Here is a 21,578-nt window from a genome sequence, read left to right on the forward strand (position 1 = left end):
TAAGACTATAATTTACAAATTTTTTCGCATATCAGTCGAAAAAGGGGCTAAATTAGGGACCTATCTAAGACTGCATGAACAAACAAATTTTCAGAATTAACTTAACATTTTTAGTAAGAGTGAACTTGATGACGGTTTTTAAACAAACACATAGTCTTCTATAATTGTGTGGTACTCTTTGACTCGTGCATAAATATTATGTATCAGGGCAGTGCTCGTTATATACGCACTTTTAGTCAATTATATATATACCTAAAATTCATTGTATGCCCAAATTACTGACCAAGAATCTATGTGCTTCTCCTTTATGATAATTTTACATCGATGAACACCTGTCAATGCAAAAACTAAATCAAATAGTCCAACAATTTTTGGGCGCCAGCTATATGGGACTCTATTCCTCATTATCATATTATCATTGCCCTCATTTCGAATTAAAGCTGTGGGTAGATTTTTATTTTCGTTATTTCCATTTGCAGACGCAAAAAAAGTTAACTAAATGGGCTTATGGTTATCATTCTGAAATCGGTTGGGTGTATAACCAAAGTTGTTATATGTATATCTTTCATATTTTGCACTGTTACGTTTTTTCTAGTTTCATTCTTTCTGTCTCTATACCATTTGGAATAAACTATATACTCATTAAACTTGTATGTATAGCTCACAGTCATGCATGCTACCACAATTAATTACGTTTTACAATGAATCATCTATGTAACTGTGCACCTTGATGCCAAAATAATAATTGGATCTTTTGTTATTAACTGTACATCTATATATATATATATATGTATATATATATATATATACATATATATATATACATATATATATATATATATGTATATATATATATATATATATATATGTATATATATATATATATATATTGTATTATTATATAAGCAATGTTCAGTTTTCATAGTGTCAATGCAATATTTGCAAAAGGAGTAATATGTTATATTAAGTTCGAATATTACTTAAAAGTTGTATGCCTTATATAAAAACTGAACGCACAACAAAAAATTGCATTCTATATATGTATGGTTTCCGAATATTGTCCTTATGCTTATCTCATAACTTCAAACCGTTAACTTGTTTAGAAAATTACTGATGAGCTACACAAGCCTTACTGATTTTGTGTCCAATGTTTACAATAGGTGGCCCGCATGTACAGCACAGCTACCCAACGTTGGCCTCTCGTCGTGCTGGCATTGGACGACGCCTACCACCGACTCCAAGCAAACCGTCGACCCTTCAGCTTAAGCCAACCAACATTAATTTTCCAAAGCTGAATGCGAGTCCAACCCACGTACGTAAAATCACTTATGGTAGCGCAAATGTGTATTCCTAGCATTTATTGCCGGGGTTTGTCAGGAGTTTATTGATCCATTTCGAATGCGGAAGTCTTTGAACTCGGTAAAAAGTCAACCGGATGGAAAAATATTTAATTAAATAGCCCAAAGACCAACAAATTAACCTTCCAGCTCCATCTATTTTCCGCGAGTGGTGCTGAATTTTTAAAATTAGTAAAATACGAATCGATTGCTTTAAAAAATTAAATTAAATCCGATCGGTTGAAAGGTGCAGCTTTCTAGCTGCTACGGCTTAGACTCTGCGTTAATCCCCATCAATCAGCCTGTTGAATATATCTAGATTTACATTAATGCATTTAAAACTTCAAATACTTTTAGACACACCACTCAACACCCCACAGTGTTCACTCGCTGCCACATCACCGCGACCTACTGCGGGATCCAAGAGAAGTGTATTATAGTAGTAGAGAACGTGATCGTGATCGCGACCGCTTTAGAGATCGAGATCGATTGCACGAGTATGACCTGCGTTATGAGTATCGAGACCGGGAACGTGAGTTGTACGAACGTGAACGGGAACGTGAGCGGGAAGTGGAAAGAGAAAGGTAATATTATGTTATTTTGAAAACATATTTGAAATAAAATGAATATTTCTCGCAGACTGGAATATATAGCACCGTTGTCATTTGAACAAGCGTTGGCTATGGGCCGAACGGGTCGTGTACTGCCATCTCCAGTTCTTAATGGATTTAAGCCAAAGAGCGGACTTAATACTCGACACTCCGATTCGGATGAGGAGGATTGGTGCTAGCAAAGGCTTTGATTGCGATCGCGTAATCCAAAGGATCAGATCTGGGTATAGCATCAGGCCAAATGGTCATCGTTATCAGCACCAAACTTAGATCACAATTTTGATACGATACGAAACAAAATAAATCAATATACTACCACCACAACAACATTAGAAGCAAGAGCAACAGCATTCGATATTCAATTAGCTCAAGGCAGCTCACAAGCATATGCTTTAAACCCAAATCGACAGCCGCAATCGCAACAATTCTTAACAGGACAGCCAGACACAAGCTACGAGTATTCGCATTGCGATGCCTCACCGTCAGCAATACCAGTCCGCATAGTACTGTCATTGCCAGAAACAAGAACAACATCGCCCCTATCGGATATACTAGTAAGCAGAAAATTAAGCAAAGCAACAAATGCAATACCAATGACACCAAGTAATCAAACAACATCAGTCCCTATTCAAAAGGTTTATTCAGATAACGATATAAATTATAATACCGCCACTTTAAATGATAGATTTGCGTTATCTGCCGATTTTATCGCGCCTAATTATTGCCAACATAGCTCTATTCAAGATTATGAGAAACTTACACCAGAAGACCAGCAACATTCGTATCATACACTTTAAATTCCGAACCCGCTTAAAAATAAGACCCCGAAACAAGAACTTAAAAAAAAAATATTGATTAGACTCTGTCATAAAATATGTGAAACGCATTGTATGTAAGGCCTAAAAATATTTCGAATATGTGTAGCCATACATAGTTCTAAATAGCTAGTATCTATATATATATATATATATGTAGGTACACGCATACATTGTAAGTTATTTAATACATATTTACATGCATAACTCGATAAATCTGTAACCCATTTGCAAGCGTTTTTGTCTTGTTTATATTTAAAGCTAATAATTCAATTATGTACATTTAAATGCAGTACTATCTTTATTATTATACGATTGTGCATATTATCAAATATTATTGTAGATATCAAATTTTTTATGTAATGTATTTATCTACGACTACGATTATGCTAGCAGAAATAGAACTCATTTCGAGCCCATACGGATGAATTGTGTACATTAGTGCGGATATTTAAAAAAAAAATGCATGCGAGAAATACTGTTTTAAGTACATACTATGTTTTAAGCATTGATAAGTATGTATGTGTATGTATGTGTGTATGTGCGTGTGTTTGTGTGTGTGTATGTATGTGCGTGATTTTGATGGAGTTTCAATTCTTGCGTGCATGTAAGTGTCTTAAGATCCATTGGTATTAAAGTATACTAAAATTTAGCTATTTTCAGTTCCATGTGCATAGGTATTTATAATTATGTTGCTGGTCGAAAATTATTATGTTAATGCATTTTTGTTGTCTTCCTTTATTGCATACAAAAATTGCACTCTCATATTTATGTATGTATGCTATTGTACATATGTATGTATATTTGTTATTCTGTTGGCGTAGGATATACAAAATTTTCTATATCTGTTCAAATTTGGTAGAGGGTTTCCCGTATGTTTCCGTGATTGATTTCTGTTATAAGGCCTCATATTTAAGCTTGATCTAATCCAATTGTTGCTTTGTAACATTGCATATATGTACATGCAGCCGTATACTTACATACACACATAAACGATATGCATGGATAGGTATATAAGTATTTAAGTATTGAACCACATAGACAGCCATGACATACATACATAGATACATTTTTGAGCGAGTCTGACAATAGATTTTCCCTAAGATAACCATAGCAACAGATAAAGAAGCAGCCTGGTGAAAGATGTAAAACGCATGTAGATCACATTTACATATATAAACACTATTGACATTCCAAATCAAAACCAGTAAGCGTTTAGATAGTTAAATCTGTGAATATGTAGATGTTGAACGAGGGAATATTGAAGAGCGCACAAATATTGTAATTTAAATAAAAATGAATCCATAATTTAAGTTAAAATTAAAACCGCTGAGCATTAATGCGAATTTACGCAATATATAAAGTATCAAGCGTATGAAAGCAAACACCAACTAAAGGATTGACTTTAAATAGTACATACGATACATATTTATATAGTTTGTATTTAGGCTAGTTGAATACTACTTTTACATTATCAAACACAATATTCGATAGTTACATCAATCTTTTAAACTCAACGCAGCTAAGTGCATGTCAAATGTGCATATATACATACATACTGATGTAAATATATTATCTACGCACATGAATGTATACATGACATATACAATCGTGTTTAACAAGTCTTAAGAGTCAAAGCTAAGTGAACCCAAATTTACTAAAAACAAAATTTTATGTTAGAAAAGTAATAAATGGCATATAATGTGTGCCTTTAATATTCAACTACTATTAAAACACAACACACCTCTCAAAGTTATTATTTATTATTTATTTTTTTCTTTATAAGTTGAATATGTATAACGTCGATCCGTGATTTAATATTCACACCTTAGTATCTACAATGTATGTTTGTATGTATGTACATGGACATCCGAATTCACAGTTCGCTCGCTAACGGCTTTATAATAACATTAGTACAATTAAATCAACCTGCGAATATTTGCAGTCACCTAATTGCCAAAAAAAAAAGAAAAAATAAAGAAATAAAAATATAAAATCGACCTATTAAGTACAAAATTAATAACTATAAAAGAAATTGTAAAAAAAGTTGAAATTTGTTTTGTCCCTGGACCTTTTTCTTATGTTTTAAGTAATTTACTATTGGCCTAGCTTGTAAACTTTTTTTTTAGCCGCTTATTTGCCAGCTGTGAACTCTTTTATAAGTGTATGAGAGACGCCTATTGTTGGGATAAACTTCGACAACAATATCTCATAAGCAAGGCTTTGTCAATCCAGATCTCAATAGAAATTTCTTAAGTATTTAAGAGTCGCTTTTAAGGTCTCCGATTCGTTCATCTTGTAGTTGGTTGCCCACCATAAGAGCAACGTCCATGCCCCTTCTTGTCATGCGAAAAACCAATTAGTACTTAAATATCTTAACATGCATATTTGACATCCTTGTGTTCGGTTTGTTCTTCCAAGTTCCAGTACATATTTAACGTTTTGTATTAATAGTCAATCTAATTGTATACATTATACAGAATATGAATTTTCCAATTACTGTACCCATTGAAAATGATTATATAGTTTTGTGCAAGTGTATGTAATAGGTAGTGGGCAGCTTCTTCACCGATTTCCTTATCAGGAAAGCGATGTTAGCCGATCTAGTAGTCTGGTATATAAAAATAAATATTCATATTATCTTAGATTTTTTTTTTTGGGATGAAAGAACCATTTTATTGATTTATCCATGTTCGTCTGTCTGTGAGTCTATCCCTTTGTATAAATCCATTTCGAAGTATTTCATTGTATATTTAATGCAAAGCGAGTTTATCTGTTTATTTTGTATCTCCTCCCAATTCCATATCTCGGAAATTATATAAGGTAGAGACTACAAATTTGGTATGTCCTCGTGTAGTATACACAGATTAAGAATATTTCCCTTTCCCTCAATAATTGTGCCTCGTATGGAGCTTTTGGAAGAAGAAGAAACACAATCGCTGCATAAAGCATGCAGCCTACAGCGTATATGCTTGTATGTGCTTGTGTGCGAGTGTAAGTGCTTGTGTGTGAGTGTAAGTGTTTGTGTGTGAGTGTATCTATGATTTACGTTTGTGGGTAAGAAAGGATATTCGGACGCATATTACGGCAGCTCGACGGTGGGTACAAGGATACTTTCGACTAGAGCACTCTTGTTTTCAAGTGTTGTTGCTCATCTGATGGCTCATCGATGGGTTCGATGTATTAAGATGTTATGAAGCGGTTATTTTTATTATGATTGTAAATTTGGGTGGTTTATTAACAGTCTGGATTGGAAGTCACATGAGAAATCTAATTCTTATCAGCTCCTAATTTTTTACAAGCAAAGTGCAACCAAATGAAAGCAACATAAGCTAAAGAAAAGAGAGATATTAATGTAAAATGGTAAAAAAAAAATTCATTATAATATATACCTACATAGATAAATTATCTTAACTGAGTACACTAAGTAATAATGCAGTTTAAATATTAAATATAATATTAAGAAAAGCTAGAGTAAATGATAACTGAAGTAAATTTAATAATTATTAATTATGAAAATGACTTGTAATTTATATACAAGATATACACAAACATATAACATAAATACCTGCCTTCAACAAATTTGTTAATAAAACCTATTAATACTTTCTTATTTTACACAAAGTAAAGGAATTACATAATAAAAAAAAAACTAAACTAAATGAATACCAGAAAATTACTAACTTACAATAAACGCAACATTTTCTCATTATGGGCCCCAATGTTGCGCTTCATTCCTCTTGTCTAAAGGTTTTGAGCAATCTCTTACTCTTACCTGTATGGCCGTTCGTACGGGGTCCATTTTGGAGTTCGTTTTAGAGCTACAGCAAGTAGCTGATATGATCTTAAGAATAGCAAAGAACATTGCTAAAGTCAGTAATATATGAACAAGTTGTTGTCACTAAGCCCAATTCCACTTATTATTAGCTGCGGTTGCACCTTCGAAGAAACTGCTACAAATTGTATCTTGCTGGAGCCTACGCTTTAGGCATTACATTTTATTTTTGTTATGTGAGTTATAAGTGGGCCATATGCCCTCCTTCATTAGTCAATTTTTAATATTCACCACACAATATTTTGATTTTTATACCCTGAATCCATTAAAAATGGGTATAAGGGTATATTGTATTTGTGCGAAAACCAAATGTATGTAACAGGCAGAAGGAAGCTTCTCCGACCCCATAAAGTATATATATTCTTGATCAGCATCAATAGCCGAGTCGATCTAGCCATGTCCGTTTGTCTGTCCGTCCGTAAGAATGTATGAACGCAAGGATATCAGAACCTATAAGAGCTAGAGACTAGTTGTTGACCAAAAAACGTTTCGCTCCAAAACGACATAACTCCACTTGGAGATATGACGTTCCAAAACGACATAACTCCACTTGGAGATACGACGTTCAAAAACGACATAACTCCGCGCGGAGATATGATGTTCCAAAACGACATAACTCCGCGGGGAAATATGACGTTCCAAAACGACATAACTCCGCGCGGAGATATGACGTTTCAAAACTTTGATTTTACAAACGAAACGTTTTTTGGTCAACAACTCATTTCAACCCATCAATTTTTAACTTGTTTGAATGCCGTATGATAGTAGGGATTCGTACGAATTCAAAAAGGTATAACATTTCAAAAACAGGATATATTTACCGGAGAGTTCAAAAAAAATTCGTCAAAAAAGTTTGTTTTTTTAACTTATATATGTTTATTGTATTGAATCAAAAAATAGCATACATTTTTATTACAAAACCGTTAACTTAGGTGGTATCTCGCCAATCCTGGTTGGCTCCTCAGGCTTTATCGTGGACAAACGTCAAAGCCGTCTTCTTTGAGAAAGGCTGCACCGTCACGTAGGTAGTCGGTGGGCTCTGGGGCTGCTCCTGTGTCGTGGTTAGAGGAGGTCTCAAAAGTATCTCTTCTTGAGCCTTTTGACTACACACCTCTCAGAGAGGTCTCTTGTATTGGTTGGCGAATGCTTCGACTCTGAGGTTACTTGGCCGAGATAGTCTAAAAAAATCAACAAAAACGATTGATTATACCAACGAAACGTTTTTTGGTCAACAACTTTTTCCAACCCATCAATTTTTAATTTCTTTGAATGCCATATGATAGTAGGGATCCGTACGAATTCAAAAAAGTAAAATATTTTAAAATCAGATTATATTTACCCGAGATTTTCCAAAAAAATATTCAAAAAAGTTTTGATATTTGAACCTACCCCGGGTAATATCTCTCGGGTAATAGCTCCGCGCGAAGATATGACGTTCCAAAACGACATAACTCCCCGCGGAGATATGACGTTCCAAAGCGACAAAGCTCCGCGCGGAGATATGACGTTCTAAAACGACATAACTCCGCGCGGAGATACGACGTTCCAAAACGACATAACTCCGCGCGGAGATATACCTTCCAAATCATCACGCTTTTTCGATCTGTACATTTTATTTTCAAAATGTATCTCTATTGAATTCTGACTGACTTGCCGCAATCACGCCCTTCGACTCATTTTACCTCCATCTTCTTTCCTGTTGGCAGCATGAAATATCTAGGTTAACCAATTGTCCTTACGTTAAGCCGTGTAGCACGCCCATATTGACCGTAATAAACTATTTTTATTTCTCCTACGTTCCCTGAAATCGATAAGGAATCAATGATTTTTTATGCCTTTAAGCTTTTGAAATTCACAAGAGCAAAATTTGTAATATAGGTAAGAAAATCGTATCATGATTGGATGCAAAAAAAAAAAAAAAACAAATTGCTTGTATTGAAATTCTTAATATTTTTACATATTAGTTTAAAAAGCACTTTTAAGCCCGTTAAATACAATTTTTCTAAATCTTTTTAAATATTTTGCCTAAATATCTTTTTCATACATTTCCTCGTGCTTTGCGTGACTATTTTACAATCTTTTATTAATAAGTGCGAAGGCCTTGGTTCTATTACTATGTTACGCCGTACATTATATATGTATAAATGAAATACTACGTGTCATTACGACAATGCCCTCGCACATTTTAGTAAGATGTTTGCATCCCAGCAAGTCTCATCAGCTGTGAGGATTGTGACGAAGTATTTGGAATATGGTAGCTTTGGCTTAGAATCTTCATAACAATATAAAAACCAGCTGACTAACTGTCATGCGCGGTAGGAAGTAAGAGTATTGATTTTATATAAGCGCATTCAGTATTACACTAAGAAACCATCGAGATTCACTTTATTGTGGGACAAGAATTTGACAAAAACATATCAATATCAAAGTGAAAAACGTCAATATTCAAATGGACGAAGTGGTTAGCTAGCATTTCAACTTATATTGTCAAAAGGTCAACACATTGACGATGTCTGATGTAGTCGTAAATCTGATATGTACATGCAGATATCTAGTCGTACTTAAAAAGACTGCAAGTTCATTTGATACACGCACTTAAGCTGGAAAAAAATATTTACTCGGCAGAAAGTTTCCTGTAACTTAACAAACAGACGTAAATTACGATAGTCACAATATGGAGATACCCTTTTCTAATGTGTTGTTGCTCTGTTTAATATTTCTGCTAATCGGCGGAGTAATTATGATATTGCTTCAGTATTTGCTTTTTATAAAGTTTTCAAATTTACCGGATGAGAGCGAGGAACAAAAAAAGGTTAATGCCAGATACACCTTACCCCTGGTAAGTTGATTGTGAATCGTGTTTCCATAATGTATGTATGTATGCGGAAATAACAGCTAAACATTGTTTCCTTTTTAGAACATTAAACAAACCGCCCGTAATCTGAATACGGCACAAAACGAAGGTGGAAACTTCGAGATACATCAGAAAGGCGATCAAGGCTCGTCGACTTTAATATCATTAAATTTTGTTATGCAGTTCTTGTTCCATGAGTTTAAAAACTCGAATCGTGTGCGAAAATGGTTTTATCGAAAGCTCTCCATTGAACTGGATGAACTGATTACAAAAACCACGACAGGCAAATTGTTGGACAAGCTAACGGTGCAGTCAATAAGCTTAAGTCATTACATAATATGCAATTCTAATGAAATTCTTTTCCAGATTAGGGAACTTGAGCTGGGAGACCAGTTTCCAAACATCAGATCGCTTTCGGTGCATAACGTCCAACTTGACGACGACGAGCAGCGCATTGAGAACTTAGACTTGTTACTGGATATTAACTATATCGGAAACTTCTCGACATCAATTGATGCGGATATGGTACTGGGCAAAAAGGGTTCCATAATGCTAAAAGGTAATGGTATACAAGCAGGAGTTACTGAGTTTATGAATGTGAATTTGATTAATTTGATTTTCATTATTAGTAACACAACTGTCTGGCATGGCACGGCTACAGTTTACTCGGAAGCCATACACTCACTGGTCCCTCAGCTTCTTAGGTGACCCGGAACTTAACTTAGTTATCGAGTCAAAGTACCAAGGGCGCCAAATGCAATCTAACATAACGAATCTTATATCAAATCAAATACGCAAAGCAGTGCGCCGCAAACATACCCTACCCAACTATAAGCTGCGTTACAAACCCTTCTTCCATTGGGCGGCGGATGAAGAGACAAGTGACTGTGACATACAGCCCAATGGCGATCTTACCGTACGTGTGGCGGAGTTGTCACGGCTGATGGCCTGGCCGGGAACCAGCAGCATATACTGTACTATAACGCTGGCGCCAGTACCTTTCATTGAGGCACATCAGAAAGATAACCGACACGTGCTAATCTCCATGGATGTGGTTATACACAAGGCCAAGAATCAACAGATAGGTATTGTGTTTAAACAAAGTAGCAGTCAGGTGGTGAAGATCGAGTCTATTCTGCCGAACACGCCAGCCTGCAAGGCTAATCTGTTGTCTGGTGATGCACTTGTTTCTATTGAGGGCAAACAGGTAACAACTATTCAACAAATTGCGAAGGTTGTGAAGAACCTACAGTCCACAGTCTGCTACCTGCGCATCGAGCGTATCATTCCCGGAATCATACGTAACTATGCCATTCTGGAGGATCTAGAGAAATATGACGATTTGTGCGACATTCCTGTAGCTCTTAAACATGACGCTGACGACACCGAGATGATTCCCAAGCATTTACTAGTGAAGGCTGGTCATGGTCGCAACACCGAGTCTAGTCTGAGTGCTACTTTAACGAACTCCCCAAAAAAATCAAATATAATTGCAAAAGCTATCAAGAAGACCATCAGTCGTGAAAGCGGTGACAGTCCAAAGGACAAAGACAAATCCAAATTGGACGACACTCCCTCAAAAATGCCCTGCCCGAATGAAGATAAGGTAGCTAGTATGGGCGACAAGCCACTCGATGAAGTCAACTATTTCTATCAACACTCGACTATCGATTGCACCTTCAGCCCACTTATACGCATGGATGATATGTGCAATTTTCAGCTGGATGCTAAGAGTCGCTTTCTAAATGTATGTGTGTTTGGGAAGTGCGCAGGTGAGAGCATACTGTTGGGGTATTACAACTTACAGGTCGGTCAGATATTAGTCGAATGCAGCGAGACCAGCCTGAATCAATCCCTAAAGCAGATAGCTTTAAATCCGCCAACTCTTTTGCCAGTGTAAGTTCAAGAAATTCTCAAGGGGCTATACCTTTCTTATAATTTTGATTGGATCCACAGAAAAGCACATCCATTGTCCACTCAATCTGGGTTCAATCCCAACCTGTGCTTCGGAGATATTTTGTTTGGATTTTTATGGAATGGAAATCCAAATGCTACTGCGAGTGAGAGCACAGTCAAGAGTACTACCAAGTCGCAGTCTCCAGCCAGGTATATTTTTATAAATTGTACATAAGCTGCATTACGTAATATGTGTATTGTACATATTTTAGCCAATCAGCTGCAAATGATAAAGTACAGAATGAAAATAGCGGGGAGACTGTGTCATTGAAATCTTTAAACATTTGTGGCGATTGTTCAGTTCCTGGTGTGGCTAGTACAATGGCTGCATCGAAGTCACATAACTTTATCCGTACTCATTTTCACCGTGCTACGCAGTGTGATTTTTGTGGCAAGAAAATCTGGCTAAAGGATGCAATGCAGTGTAAGGACTGTACCATGTGCTGCCACAAAAAGTGTATTGCCAAGTGCCAGAGCGCCACCGTTTGTGGTCCAGTCGACTACTCTGGGTCAATACCAAACACTCTCTTCGCCCCTCCAGTAATAGTCAACAAGCCAGAGTTTACAATCACACAGGCCGAATATATTGATATTTTGGAGCCCAAGTCTTTAAGCTCTATGACAACGGAAGAGACTTCGTCGCAAGGCAGCATTGAGCAAACGCACAGTGCTAATATGGACGTGCATAGAGCTAGTCTAACGGGTATACTGACACAGGGAATTAAGCGACAAGCCAGCAATCTGGACATACCAGGCATAGTCTCCTCCCTTTCAGGAAACAGCTCACAGGCTAACTCAAAAAGTCTACCGCCGAGTCCGCAGCATACGCCGTCGCGGTAAGTTAACCTGCAGAGGCTATTCGAGCTGAAATTAAATGCATACCTATTCGATTTAGAAAGTCGTCGATAACAGAAGAAACCTCGCAACATCACCATTCAAATCCAAATCCCTTTGCGATGATTACGCCCCATTTAGAGGCTCTTCCCACGGAGTTTACAGCATTAACTTTGGATCAAGTTGCTCTCATCACTGAACCAATCATTAAACATTCCCGAAACGAGGATCTGATGAGCCTGGCTAAGAGTTACAGTAAGCTTCTCTATGCGGAAGTCCCCCCCGACGTGCGAGTGACCAAAATAAATGAACTGGTCAGTCTCTTTTAAATTCAATGTAGTCTCATTTGTAGTAAAATGTTTATATTTCTAATGAAGCTAACAAAACTGAAGGGTGCATTAGATGCGGAATCGAAGGGCAGCACGATGCTAAATTATACTGAAAAGGCGACCACACACCGAATGGAATCGGAGTCGCCATGGAAATCAATGGCCTGCACAAAAGCTAGGTCCGAGGAACGAGTTCAAGCCCTGAGTATTATCATGTTGTATCTATGCACAGGTCTACAACATGCACAGGGCTCCGCAATGCAATAGAACGTTTTTAAATATAAAGTTTGTTACGTATTTGACTGTAAATGTGTTAGTGAATCAATGGGCATTTTTAATTTGTGAATGCCATAACTTATTCTTAAGGCAATTTTTCCGGCAAACCTATGAATTTGTATATTTAAAAATTTGTCAAATTAATACAATTTCCATATATGATATATCAATATACATAATAATTTTACACTAGCATTTTCCGACGCAACTATTTTCGCGTGAATTTTGGTCAAGCCGGTAACATTTTCAACACGCATCTGTGCAATCGCATGCTTTCCTGTCCCACCCATTCCACAATCAACTTCTTCAATTAACAAAGTAACAATATATTCCAATTCCGCTGTTTTATAGATATATAGATATATAGATAATAGAAGATATTACCCTCCGTCGCGAAGGTCAAATGGCTCCCGTCCCTCCGACAAATTCATTCTGTTTTGCACCAAAAAGAGTTACATATGGCTGGTTAGATTTTTCTATGATGAGATTATTTTATTTTATTTTTAAAATCTAGTATTTTATATCGCTTGCATTTTTATCATTACCCGTGTAGCTGATTACCGTTTTAAAAAAGATTAAACGCATACAACATATGTTGCATGGTAAGTGTCCCCAACTACGGGGATGTTATACCAAAATTTGGACAAAACAAACAACAAACAATTCAGTTTTGATCACAGGTAAGGGTGATAACGACATGTAAACACCCTCTGCCAAAATGTTGGCAACAGTATATACAGTATATACTACACAAGTCGCTCCACAGTCTATTTCTCACATTCATCAGAATACGAATCACCCAAAGTGTACCATGTAAAAAAGTAAAAGTGCACTAGTCGAGAGTGCACGACGAAGGAATACCCTTATACTTCATCCATCCACACCTGACGGAGCTCGCGCTGCGCTCTCAGTGGCATCTTACGCGTTTTTTCTTAATCATATTTACTAAATAAAGCATTATTAAATATAAATTTGAAAAAATATACATATATTATTTTTCTCTGCCTGTGTTGAACTCTTTAGCACTTGCAAGCTGTCGAATCAATATACTTACTTTGCATACCGAAGCTATTTGCATGAACATAATATTAAACAAGTAAGAGGTTCTAGTCGGGAGCTCCCGACTAGGGGATACCCTGAACCCTGTTCTTCCAATATCAAATATATATATATATATATATATATATAAATATTCTATTTTGGAAGCTATATGTCAAGTTTGGCTCTTATTATTTACCATAATTTCCCAAAAAACAGGATATCGATATAGATTTTTATCGATTGCTTGGAAACGGAGTAAGTTACCGATTATCGGAAACAAACTCGATCTGCGCGGGAACTAGGAGCATCTACATCTTAAATCTAAATTTCAAGTCTCTAGCTCTTATAGGTTCTGAGATCCTTGCGTTCATACATACGGACGGACGGACGGACGGACATGGCTAGATCGACTCGGCTATTGATGCTGATCAAGAATATATATACTTTATGGGGTCGGAGAAGCTTCCTTCTGCCTGTTACATACATTTGGCTTTCGCACAAATACAATATACCCTTATACCCATTTTTAATGGGTTCAGGGTATAAAAACATGCAAGGCATGTCTTTTACCAATTTTTAATGGGTTCCGCGAGTAAAAATCTCAGAAGAGTAACTTTCTATGTACCAATACGCAAAAACTTAAATATTTTTAAACGAATTCACAGTCATAAACATACATTTATATGCGCATATATAATCAGTATATAGCAAGTGTGCGGAAAATTTTTACAATAGTTCCGTTAACCGAACATCGCAATTTATCAGATGCGTCAAAGTTCGGATCTATATGAACGTATGCACACACACACATATATGCATATATGTATGTATATAGAGTATATTTTGAGCGTATACGCATCAAATTCGCACTGAAATTTTCGCTCTCTCTCAGTGTGTTGAACTTTTACACTTTTCCGTTGTCAGAACAGAGCAGACCAAGAGAAAGACTGTTTATAACAGAGGCTATTGCTCTTACGATGACAAGACGATTTCGTAGTATGCAATAACACCCTTTCCGTGAATAAGTCCTAATGATATGGCAGTATTTATGGAACTGATCAGCTAAATACAATTCGAAAACATTCGAAAATTCAGATTCGTGCATTAATTGAACATTTAATTCATTATATTATGCCTATTGCATGTCAGGGCAACATTGTAATCTCGACTGTCAATATCAAAAATCATAAATTGCAACAACAATTTTAAGGACTCCTTTTCATACATTCATGCATCTATATATCTTCTACTATATAATGCTTTATATTTCTAAAACATCTTCATAATGGGGATGACTGCTACGTGTCCGTTTCAATCTGACTTGTGTCCCTATATATCCGTAACGATTTTTGACACTCAGGCTATAAAGTGTCGATAGTTGTAACTAAGAAAGAGTATTTGAGATACTTCTTGTCGGGAGTAGTCCCAATTTCTGGTTCATTATTTGTTGCTTTTCATGCCATTTTATTTTTCATTTGTTTTGTTATGCGCAGTTTTTCTTTATTCTTCCGTGCTATAAAAACCGAAAGTAAAAAGCATTTTCAATATTTCAATGCGCAAGAGAGTGACGTTCAGTTGGTTATTGAAAAGTTCGCGTTTTTATTTCAAAAAATTTAAAAATCGATTTCAATTTATTCTATTGAGTGCGTAAAAAAACATAATTTATTCGCTGCTTTCTATACATTTTTTTTTTTTTTTTTTGGAGCTAACGTTAAATAACGTGAAATTATCTACATATTCAATTTTGTACTCCTGTGTTGCGCCGATAATAGACCGTAAAAATACAACGATAACAATAAAGAAAGCAATTCTTAAACATGCGTCCTTTCGGCAATGATATCACAAACATCTCCAATAACAGTGGAGGGGGAAACGGTGAGGATCGTTCAAATGGCAATGGCAACAATCCGGTCAATAGAGACAGCGGGGAATCGGACTCCTCCAGCAATGAAGTAGCATTGGACACAGAAGTGGATCCACGTATACCTCCACATATAGCCAGAATTGGCGGCATAGTTACATTCTCGCCAATTGCCGGACGTGGAGTTATACGAGTGGTGCAACGCTGTGAAGACGCTAAGGAGAATCACATGCTAGGTAAGATATATGAGCGCGTTCTTGAAAAGAGCATTGTGTCATCTGTAAAGAAAATGCAAGGGGGCTCGGAATAGGGATGATGCAAGTTACACTTTTAACGCGCGACACGCACCTTAATTCGGAAAGCAAGACGAAAGACGCAACTCGACCTGTCAAATGGAAAATAGAAAACATATGTTTAGGTGCAAATGTATGAAACAGCTAAGTGTGAGCATATATTGGAGCTTATTAAAGCCTTTCGCTTTCTTATACAGACATTTGGTTGTCATATTCTAGCTCCTGAAATTTCATAGGAAACGGTCGATAAACACCAATTTTATTCAAAAATGCATTTCTCATTGTATGGGAAAAACTGAGAAAAATGCACAGCCGCATTATAAAGTGCGCAAAAAGCGTCTTGCGTGTGCGTATTAGTGTGTTTTTGTGTATAAACGTATCTATGTGTATACTCGTTTTGTACTGACAACTCGGCGCTGTGCTCAGGATATCTCTTATTCGAGCATTATTTATTAACATGTTTTGATTATTTCATAATTTTTCTTGGAAAAAAGACATCGAGGTCTATGCCTTGTCATTGTCTATATATGTATGTATGCTTCGATAAAAATGTTCAATTTTAACAAAATTTCTCTCTCCACTAATTTAATTAACATACCCTATAATTTCGAAAACATGTAAACTGACGTATTTCATAGTTATGCAAATGCATTTGACAGGCAAGCGGACTCATTACCTACCCCAAAAAGTATTGTTGATTCTTCTAGCGACCTTTTTACTGTGTAACTGAATGTATAGCTGACTCGAGATCTTGGAGATCTAAGGAAAATTCAATGTTTTTTTCTTGGGCTTCGCAGTGTCGTAACGTATTTACACGGTTGATTTGTTTTTGATTGATCTGTTTGTGGGTCACACTTTCGAGTATATTAATTTGACTTAGATTGGTTTGCATCCTATATCCCTCAAATTGCTGTATCGTCACATCGCGTTGAGTAATGCGTTTTCGTGTCACGAAAGCAATCACGACATACACCCAACTCTAGCTGTTACACATTTATTATTTGTAAAAATGTATTTTCAAAACAAAACAAATTGGCCCACAGCCAATTTCAGTTATTGCGCACTGAGTTTTGTTTCAATAATAAACTATATATGTACGTAGATATATAAAAACGCCTGTTTTCTCTTTAACGAGATTGCGTCAAATTCATTTGATTTCATTGCAACGTTTCTTAGTTACTCACAAATTTTCTTTTCAATAACTCAAATTAATAATAAATAAAAACAGAAAGTGCAACTACGGCATGCCGAAGTTTTGACACTCTTTGACATTTGGCTTTGAAAAATTTTACATATACTCCTCATTTTCATATATATATATAATAAATATATTTATACAAACACATGTGTGCATATATACCCCGTCTATATACGGGGTATTCCTAAGTATTTATTTGTAAATAAATGAAACTCTTTGTCGTAACTGACAGACTGACTATACCGTTAGAGCTGGGGCTAAGACGGGGTTTTGGAAACCTGCGCCAGCAAGTGTGGAGAATACTTGTTGAAATATTATGTGCATAATAGCCGAACGACCCCAAATTCTGATAATAATCACAATGCGGAATTGATTAGATTAAAGATACGCAAAAGCTCATTGAACGCAAGTGAGTAATAATGAAATTGATTTCAATGTTTATACTTACACTGAGCCCATGATGGGAAAAAGGGTAGACATGGGATCACGAGCGAATTGTGCTTTTTCTGGCACTCGCGAACCACCTCTGGTTTTGGTAGAAGGCCAGGGTATCTTCTAGTCGGGTACTTTCGACTTGACCACTCTTGCTTTTACTAAGGCATTATTGTATGTATTTCCAACATGTATAAGCTGGAACATTTCATCTCTTTACAATAAAATATGACAACCAACAATTGATAAATGAATTGAATGCAAACCAGAAATGAAAAAGTGCTCTAAACACTTCCTACCAAAAACTAGAAGCAGCATACGCGCTCTCTCGCCTTAGTTTTACAATTTTTTTACCTCTTCGGAAGGTAAAGGGAGCATTAATAAAAATAAAATATAGCAAGAGTGCTCTAACCGGCAGTGCCCGACTAGGGAATACCCTGAAACATCATCTACCAAAGCCAGAAGCACCTGGCGTTCCGCGCTCGCTTGATCAATCTATAGCAAGAAACCGAAAAACCCTTTTCAACATATTAAATGGATAAAGGGTATAACTCGCATTATTAAAAGTCAAGTTTAGCTTGACCTGCTGTAATCGACCTCGCGACCCCATTCCCCAAACGAACTACTTGCCACTGCCTCGCACATGATTTTGGGCGATGATATGAAAACGCGACAACTTTATAAGTAGTTCTTATAGGTTCTAAGATAGACGCGTTCATACTTACGGGCACACTACATGTATACACTCTATGGGGTCGGAAATGCTTTCCTCTCTCCATTATATACATTTGCACAAGCCACTATACCATTTTTTTTTTTACTTATTTTTATTGCGTTCAGCATATAAAAGTGACAATGATGATGATCCATTCGTGTGTAGGTCATCGTTTTTGCTGAAGCTGCTTATGCCAAGAGCAGAAAAGAGCCAAAAAAAAGAGCATGTAGAAATCTAAAATTGTGTGCATTTTATCTGATTATGTTGCCGCTCTTTGGTGAACAGTGTACTCTTGCTCTGTTGCTCTCTTTCTCTCTTAGATTAGTCGTTTGGCTAGTGTACATGGCAATATCAAACATTTAGTGTTGGGCCAGATAGAAGTGCGTTAGGTTCTGTATTTCTGTTTCTATTTATTGATGGCACATGTGTGCATACAAATACTCTATTCATTAGAGTTTTCTATATATATCCTTCATCACATTTTTATAAACAAACCCGCTGATAAAAGACAGCGCATTGTGTGCGCATTTTAGGCATATGGTACGGAAATGGCGCACTTGGTGGTTAAAGTAATTGAGAGATGTGAAAATGCAACCGAAACTTCTCATTTAGGTAAGGGATTTTGTTCTCACAATGATATGTGCATATATATGTATGCACTTATACACACTGTTGTATGAATGAAAATACCCATATCCATACATATGTATATATATATATATATATATATATACATATATATATATGTACATGTATAGTTATGTATACGTATGAAGCTGCGCACCTACATAAGCAAATGTCACAATATACACTTACTTATGTTTTTATGTATGTATACGATTACATAAATAGATCTATATATAGTTGACTTGTTAACACATATAAATGTTAATATATATTTATGTATTTGTGTATTTAACTTATCGAAAAAATTAATATATATAATATATATGTATGTATGTGTATGCAACTAACAAATGTGTTTTGGCTGAAGTGATCGACTAGGAGACACCCTAAACCTTGCGTGGAGTTTCCATTAGCTGTCTAGGGACACATATTTACACAAAAACACACATACACAGAAACGCTCGGCTCTCGATGGACAATTTAAGTTCTGAGTGAACTTCTGGTATTATGAAGTTCTCAGTGCATCAATATGTCATATAAATGGATTTAAATCGCAAAACTTCAGGTTGTAGCTCCACAACTAGCTATGTAAACTATACGAGAGCTTACATGCAACATTTGCTGCTAGCTTTCAAATTCTTTCGAGCTATGCTTAAAACAGCAAGTCTGGAGATCAAATTTTAGAGATTTTATGTATTTGGGATAAGGTATCGCCAAAAAAAGATAAGCTCGCATATGTATTTCAAACTTCAAGTCCTTAGCTTAGTAATAAAAGTATCCCAGATCGCTGATTTTACACAACTGGGCAAACGAACATTGATAGATCGACGCAGTTGGATATGCTGTTCAAGAATATGTATACATTATGGGGTTTACCTTTGCCAAAATCTATTATAATCCATCTTCAATAAATACAAGCTAAATGCGAAAATGCGAAATCTTGGGTTTTTCAGATCTATCGCAATGTGAATTGATGCAAATACCAGATGCAGTTTATCACCTGATGCGGAATACAATACTACAGACGTGCAACCTTAGCGGCAATGTGCTGAAGAAGCTGACGCCAAAATTTGCGCTGAAATTCAGCGCAATAACAGGTGATTGATTAGCCAGAGTCATTGGTATCGATTGGAAAAATATAACGAAATCGAAAATATAACTGCATTCCAGATCTCAATCTCTCATATAATCAATTGTCAAAACTGCCGGACGAATTGGCCAATCTGAGTGCTTTAACCACCTTAAATATCTCACACAACTCGTTTATAACATTACCTCAAGTCGTCTTTAAGCTACAGAAGCTTGCCACCTTGGATGCTCAACAGAATGCTATTTTGGGTAAGTACACTGGCCCGACCGTTGCACCAATTCAGCAATCACCTAACCCGAATGGCACTTTCAGAGATTGATACTGATGAAGCAATTAGCAGTGACTCCCTGGCTTTAGTGGATCTGCGCAACAATCCACTGAGCAGAAACTGTCGTCGCAAACTACAAGATTACAAAACCAGCTTCCGCCTAGAGATTTCAAGTGATGTTGAAGACGATTGGTAGGGCTGGGTGTATTTAAATAATTTAATTGTTATCTTTAGAAAACACTTGCTGTAATGTTTTCAATGATTTGATTAATTTGGTTAATTAAAGTACATGTACATTAACAGAAACAATTCTATTTTAGCGAAACTAAGTCATTTCCAATGAGTGATGTTTATGATGCATTTACACCTACTCGTAAGATATAATTACACTATGCAACAAATACAGACTTTTTGCAACCTTACTTATTTGGTAATTAAGGAACTAATTAGGAATAAAGAAAATGATGTTGAATACCAATGAAATTAAAAAAAAAATGAGTATGTAACAGGCAGGAGGCATGTCCGGCCCCATCAAGTTTCTATGTACTTCTTATCCGGACTACGAGCTGTTTCGTCTGTATGAACGAGAAAAGCTAGAGACATCAAATTTGGAATATATACTTACCCATATCATATGCAAAAGGAGTTTATCATTTGTTGTCGATATTCCGTCACATTTCCGAAATATCGATAAAAATCGATTTTATGTCCTGGTATTGTAAACATAACTCAAAAACTTTAAGTGCAGATAGACCAAATTTGGTATGTAAGCTCTCGAATAGTATACACAGGTTGGGAATATTTCATTTGATAGATACCTCTCCCCATTACTCGCAAAATTGAAACCACTCATTTTTATACCCTGAGACCATTGAAAATAGGTATACTGCTTTTGTGCACATTTATGTATGTAACCTAACCTACTCTGAATCGACAACAAGCGGAGTGCGTGCGTGTGTGCATGGGTTATTTTGCTTATGTATGGTTAGAAGATAGCTAGACTGCCTAGGACAGCAGTTCCCCGTTCAGGGAGTTTTCGTATCACTTACCGACTAGAACACTTACTTGTTTAATCCAAATCCATATCGAACAACAAAGATTTCACTTTTTTTTCAAAATCCAATCCTTTAAGATGAAACATGCAGGAAATTAATGAACAAGGTGGTTTTTTGATTCCAACTTTTGGTTCTTAGTTCGTTTTTATAT

The 21,578-nt window shown here is 36.1% G+C and overlaps 3 protein-coding genes across 24 annotated transcripts in view; all 3 read left to right on the forward strand.

Annotated features, from left to right (window-relative positions):
* Nucleotides 1–6,349, forward strand: part of LOC115765434 (voltage-dependent calcium channel type A subunit alpha-1) — a 91,692-nt gene extending 85,343 nt beyond the window's left edge. For 7 of the 20 annotated variants that reach the window (XM_030708980.1, XM_030708991.1, XM_030708987.1 and 4 more), the window contains 3 exons: nt 1,161–1,312; nt 1,695–1,921; nt 1,977–6,348. In XM_030708980.1, coding sequence (XP_030564840.1) covers nt 1,161–1,312; nt 1,695–1,921; nt 1,977–2,127 — 530 coding nt within the window. In that variant the 3' untranslated portion in view covers nt 2,128–6,348. Of the gene's footprint in view, nt 1–1,160; nt 1,313–1,694; nt 1,922–1,976 lie in introns of all 20 variants that reach the window. The other 13 variants (XM_030708997.1, XM_030708995.1, XM_030708990.1 and 10 more) reach the window with 5 other exon arrangements.
* A 2,627-nt stretch (nt 6,350–8,976) lies between these two features.
* Nucleotides 8,977–12,989, forward strand: LOC115765397 (PDZ domain-containing protein 8). 2 transcript variants are annotated; one of them, XM_030708927.1, is made up of 9 exons: nt 8,991–9,059; nt 9,224–9,437; nt 9,516–9,758; nt 9,819–10,011; nt 10,082–11,348; nt 11,409–11,558; nt 11,621–12,244; nt 12,304–12,556; nt 12,620–12,989. In XM_030708927.1, exons 2-9 carry the CDS (start codon nt 9,273–9,275, stop codon nt 12,836–12,838), a joined length of 3,114 nt encoding a protein of 1,037 aa, XP_030564787.1. In that variant the 5' UTR covers nt 8,991–9,059; nt 9,224–9,272; the 3' UTR covers nt 12,839–12,989. The 2 variants fall into 2 exon arrangements, with proteins under 2 accessions (XP_030564786.1, XP_030564787.1); XM_030708926.1 differs by having other exon boundaries at nt 8,977–9,437.
* Nucleotides 12,990–15,559: 2,570 nt separating this feature from the next.
* On the forward strand, nt 15,560–20,669 carry LOC115765314 (leucine-rich repeat-containing protein 20). 2 transcript variants are annotated; one of them, XM_030708813.1, is made up of 4 exons: nt 15,560–15,985; nt 19,968–20,111; nt 20,185–20,352; nt 20,417–20,669. In XM_030708813.1, the coding sequence occupies exons 1-4, from the start codon at nt 15,706–15,708 to the stop codon at nt 20,566–20,568; spliced, it is 744 nt and encodes a 247-aa protein (XP_030564673.1). In that variant the 5' UTR covers nt 15,560–15,705; the 3' UTR covers nt 20,569–20,669. The 2 variants fall into 2 exon arrangements, with proteins under 2 accessions (XP_030564673.1, XP_030564674.1); XM_030708814.1 differs by lacking the exon at nt 15,560–15,985 and adding an exon at nt 18,776–18,999.
* The last annotated feature ends 909 nt before the right edge of the window (nt 20,670–21,578 follow it).

The sequence above is a fragment of the Drosophila novamexicana genome, unplaced genomic scaffold, assembly GCF_003285875.2.
Source record: "Drosophila novamexicana strain 15010-1031.04,08,12 unplaced genomic scaffold, DnovRS2.1 tig00000960-arrow-arrow-pilon, whole genome shotgun sequence".
NCBI lineage: Eukaryota > Metazoa > Arthropoda > Insecta > Diptera > Drosophilidae > Drosophila > Drosophila novamexicana.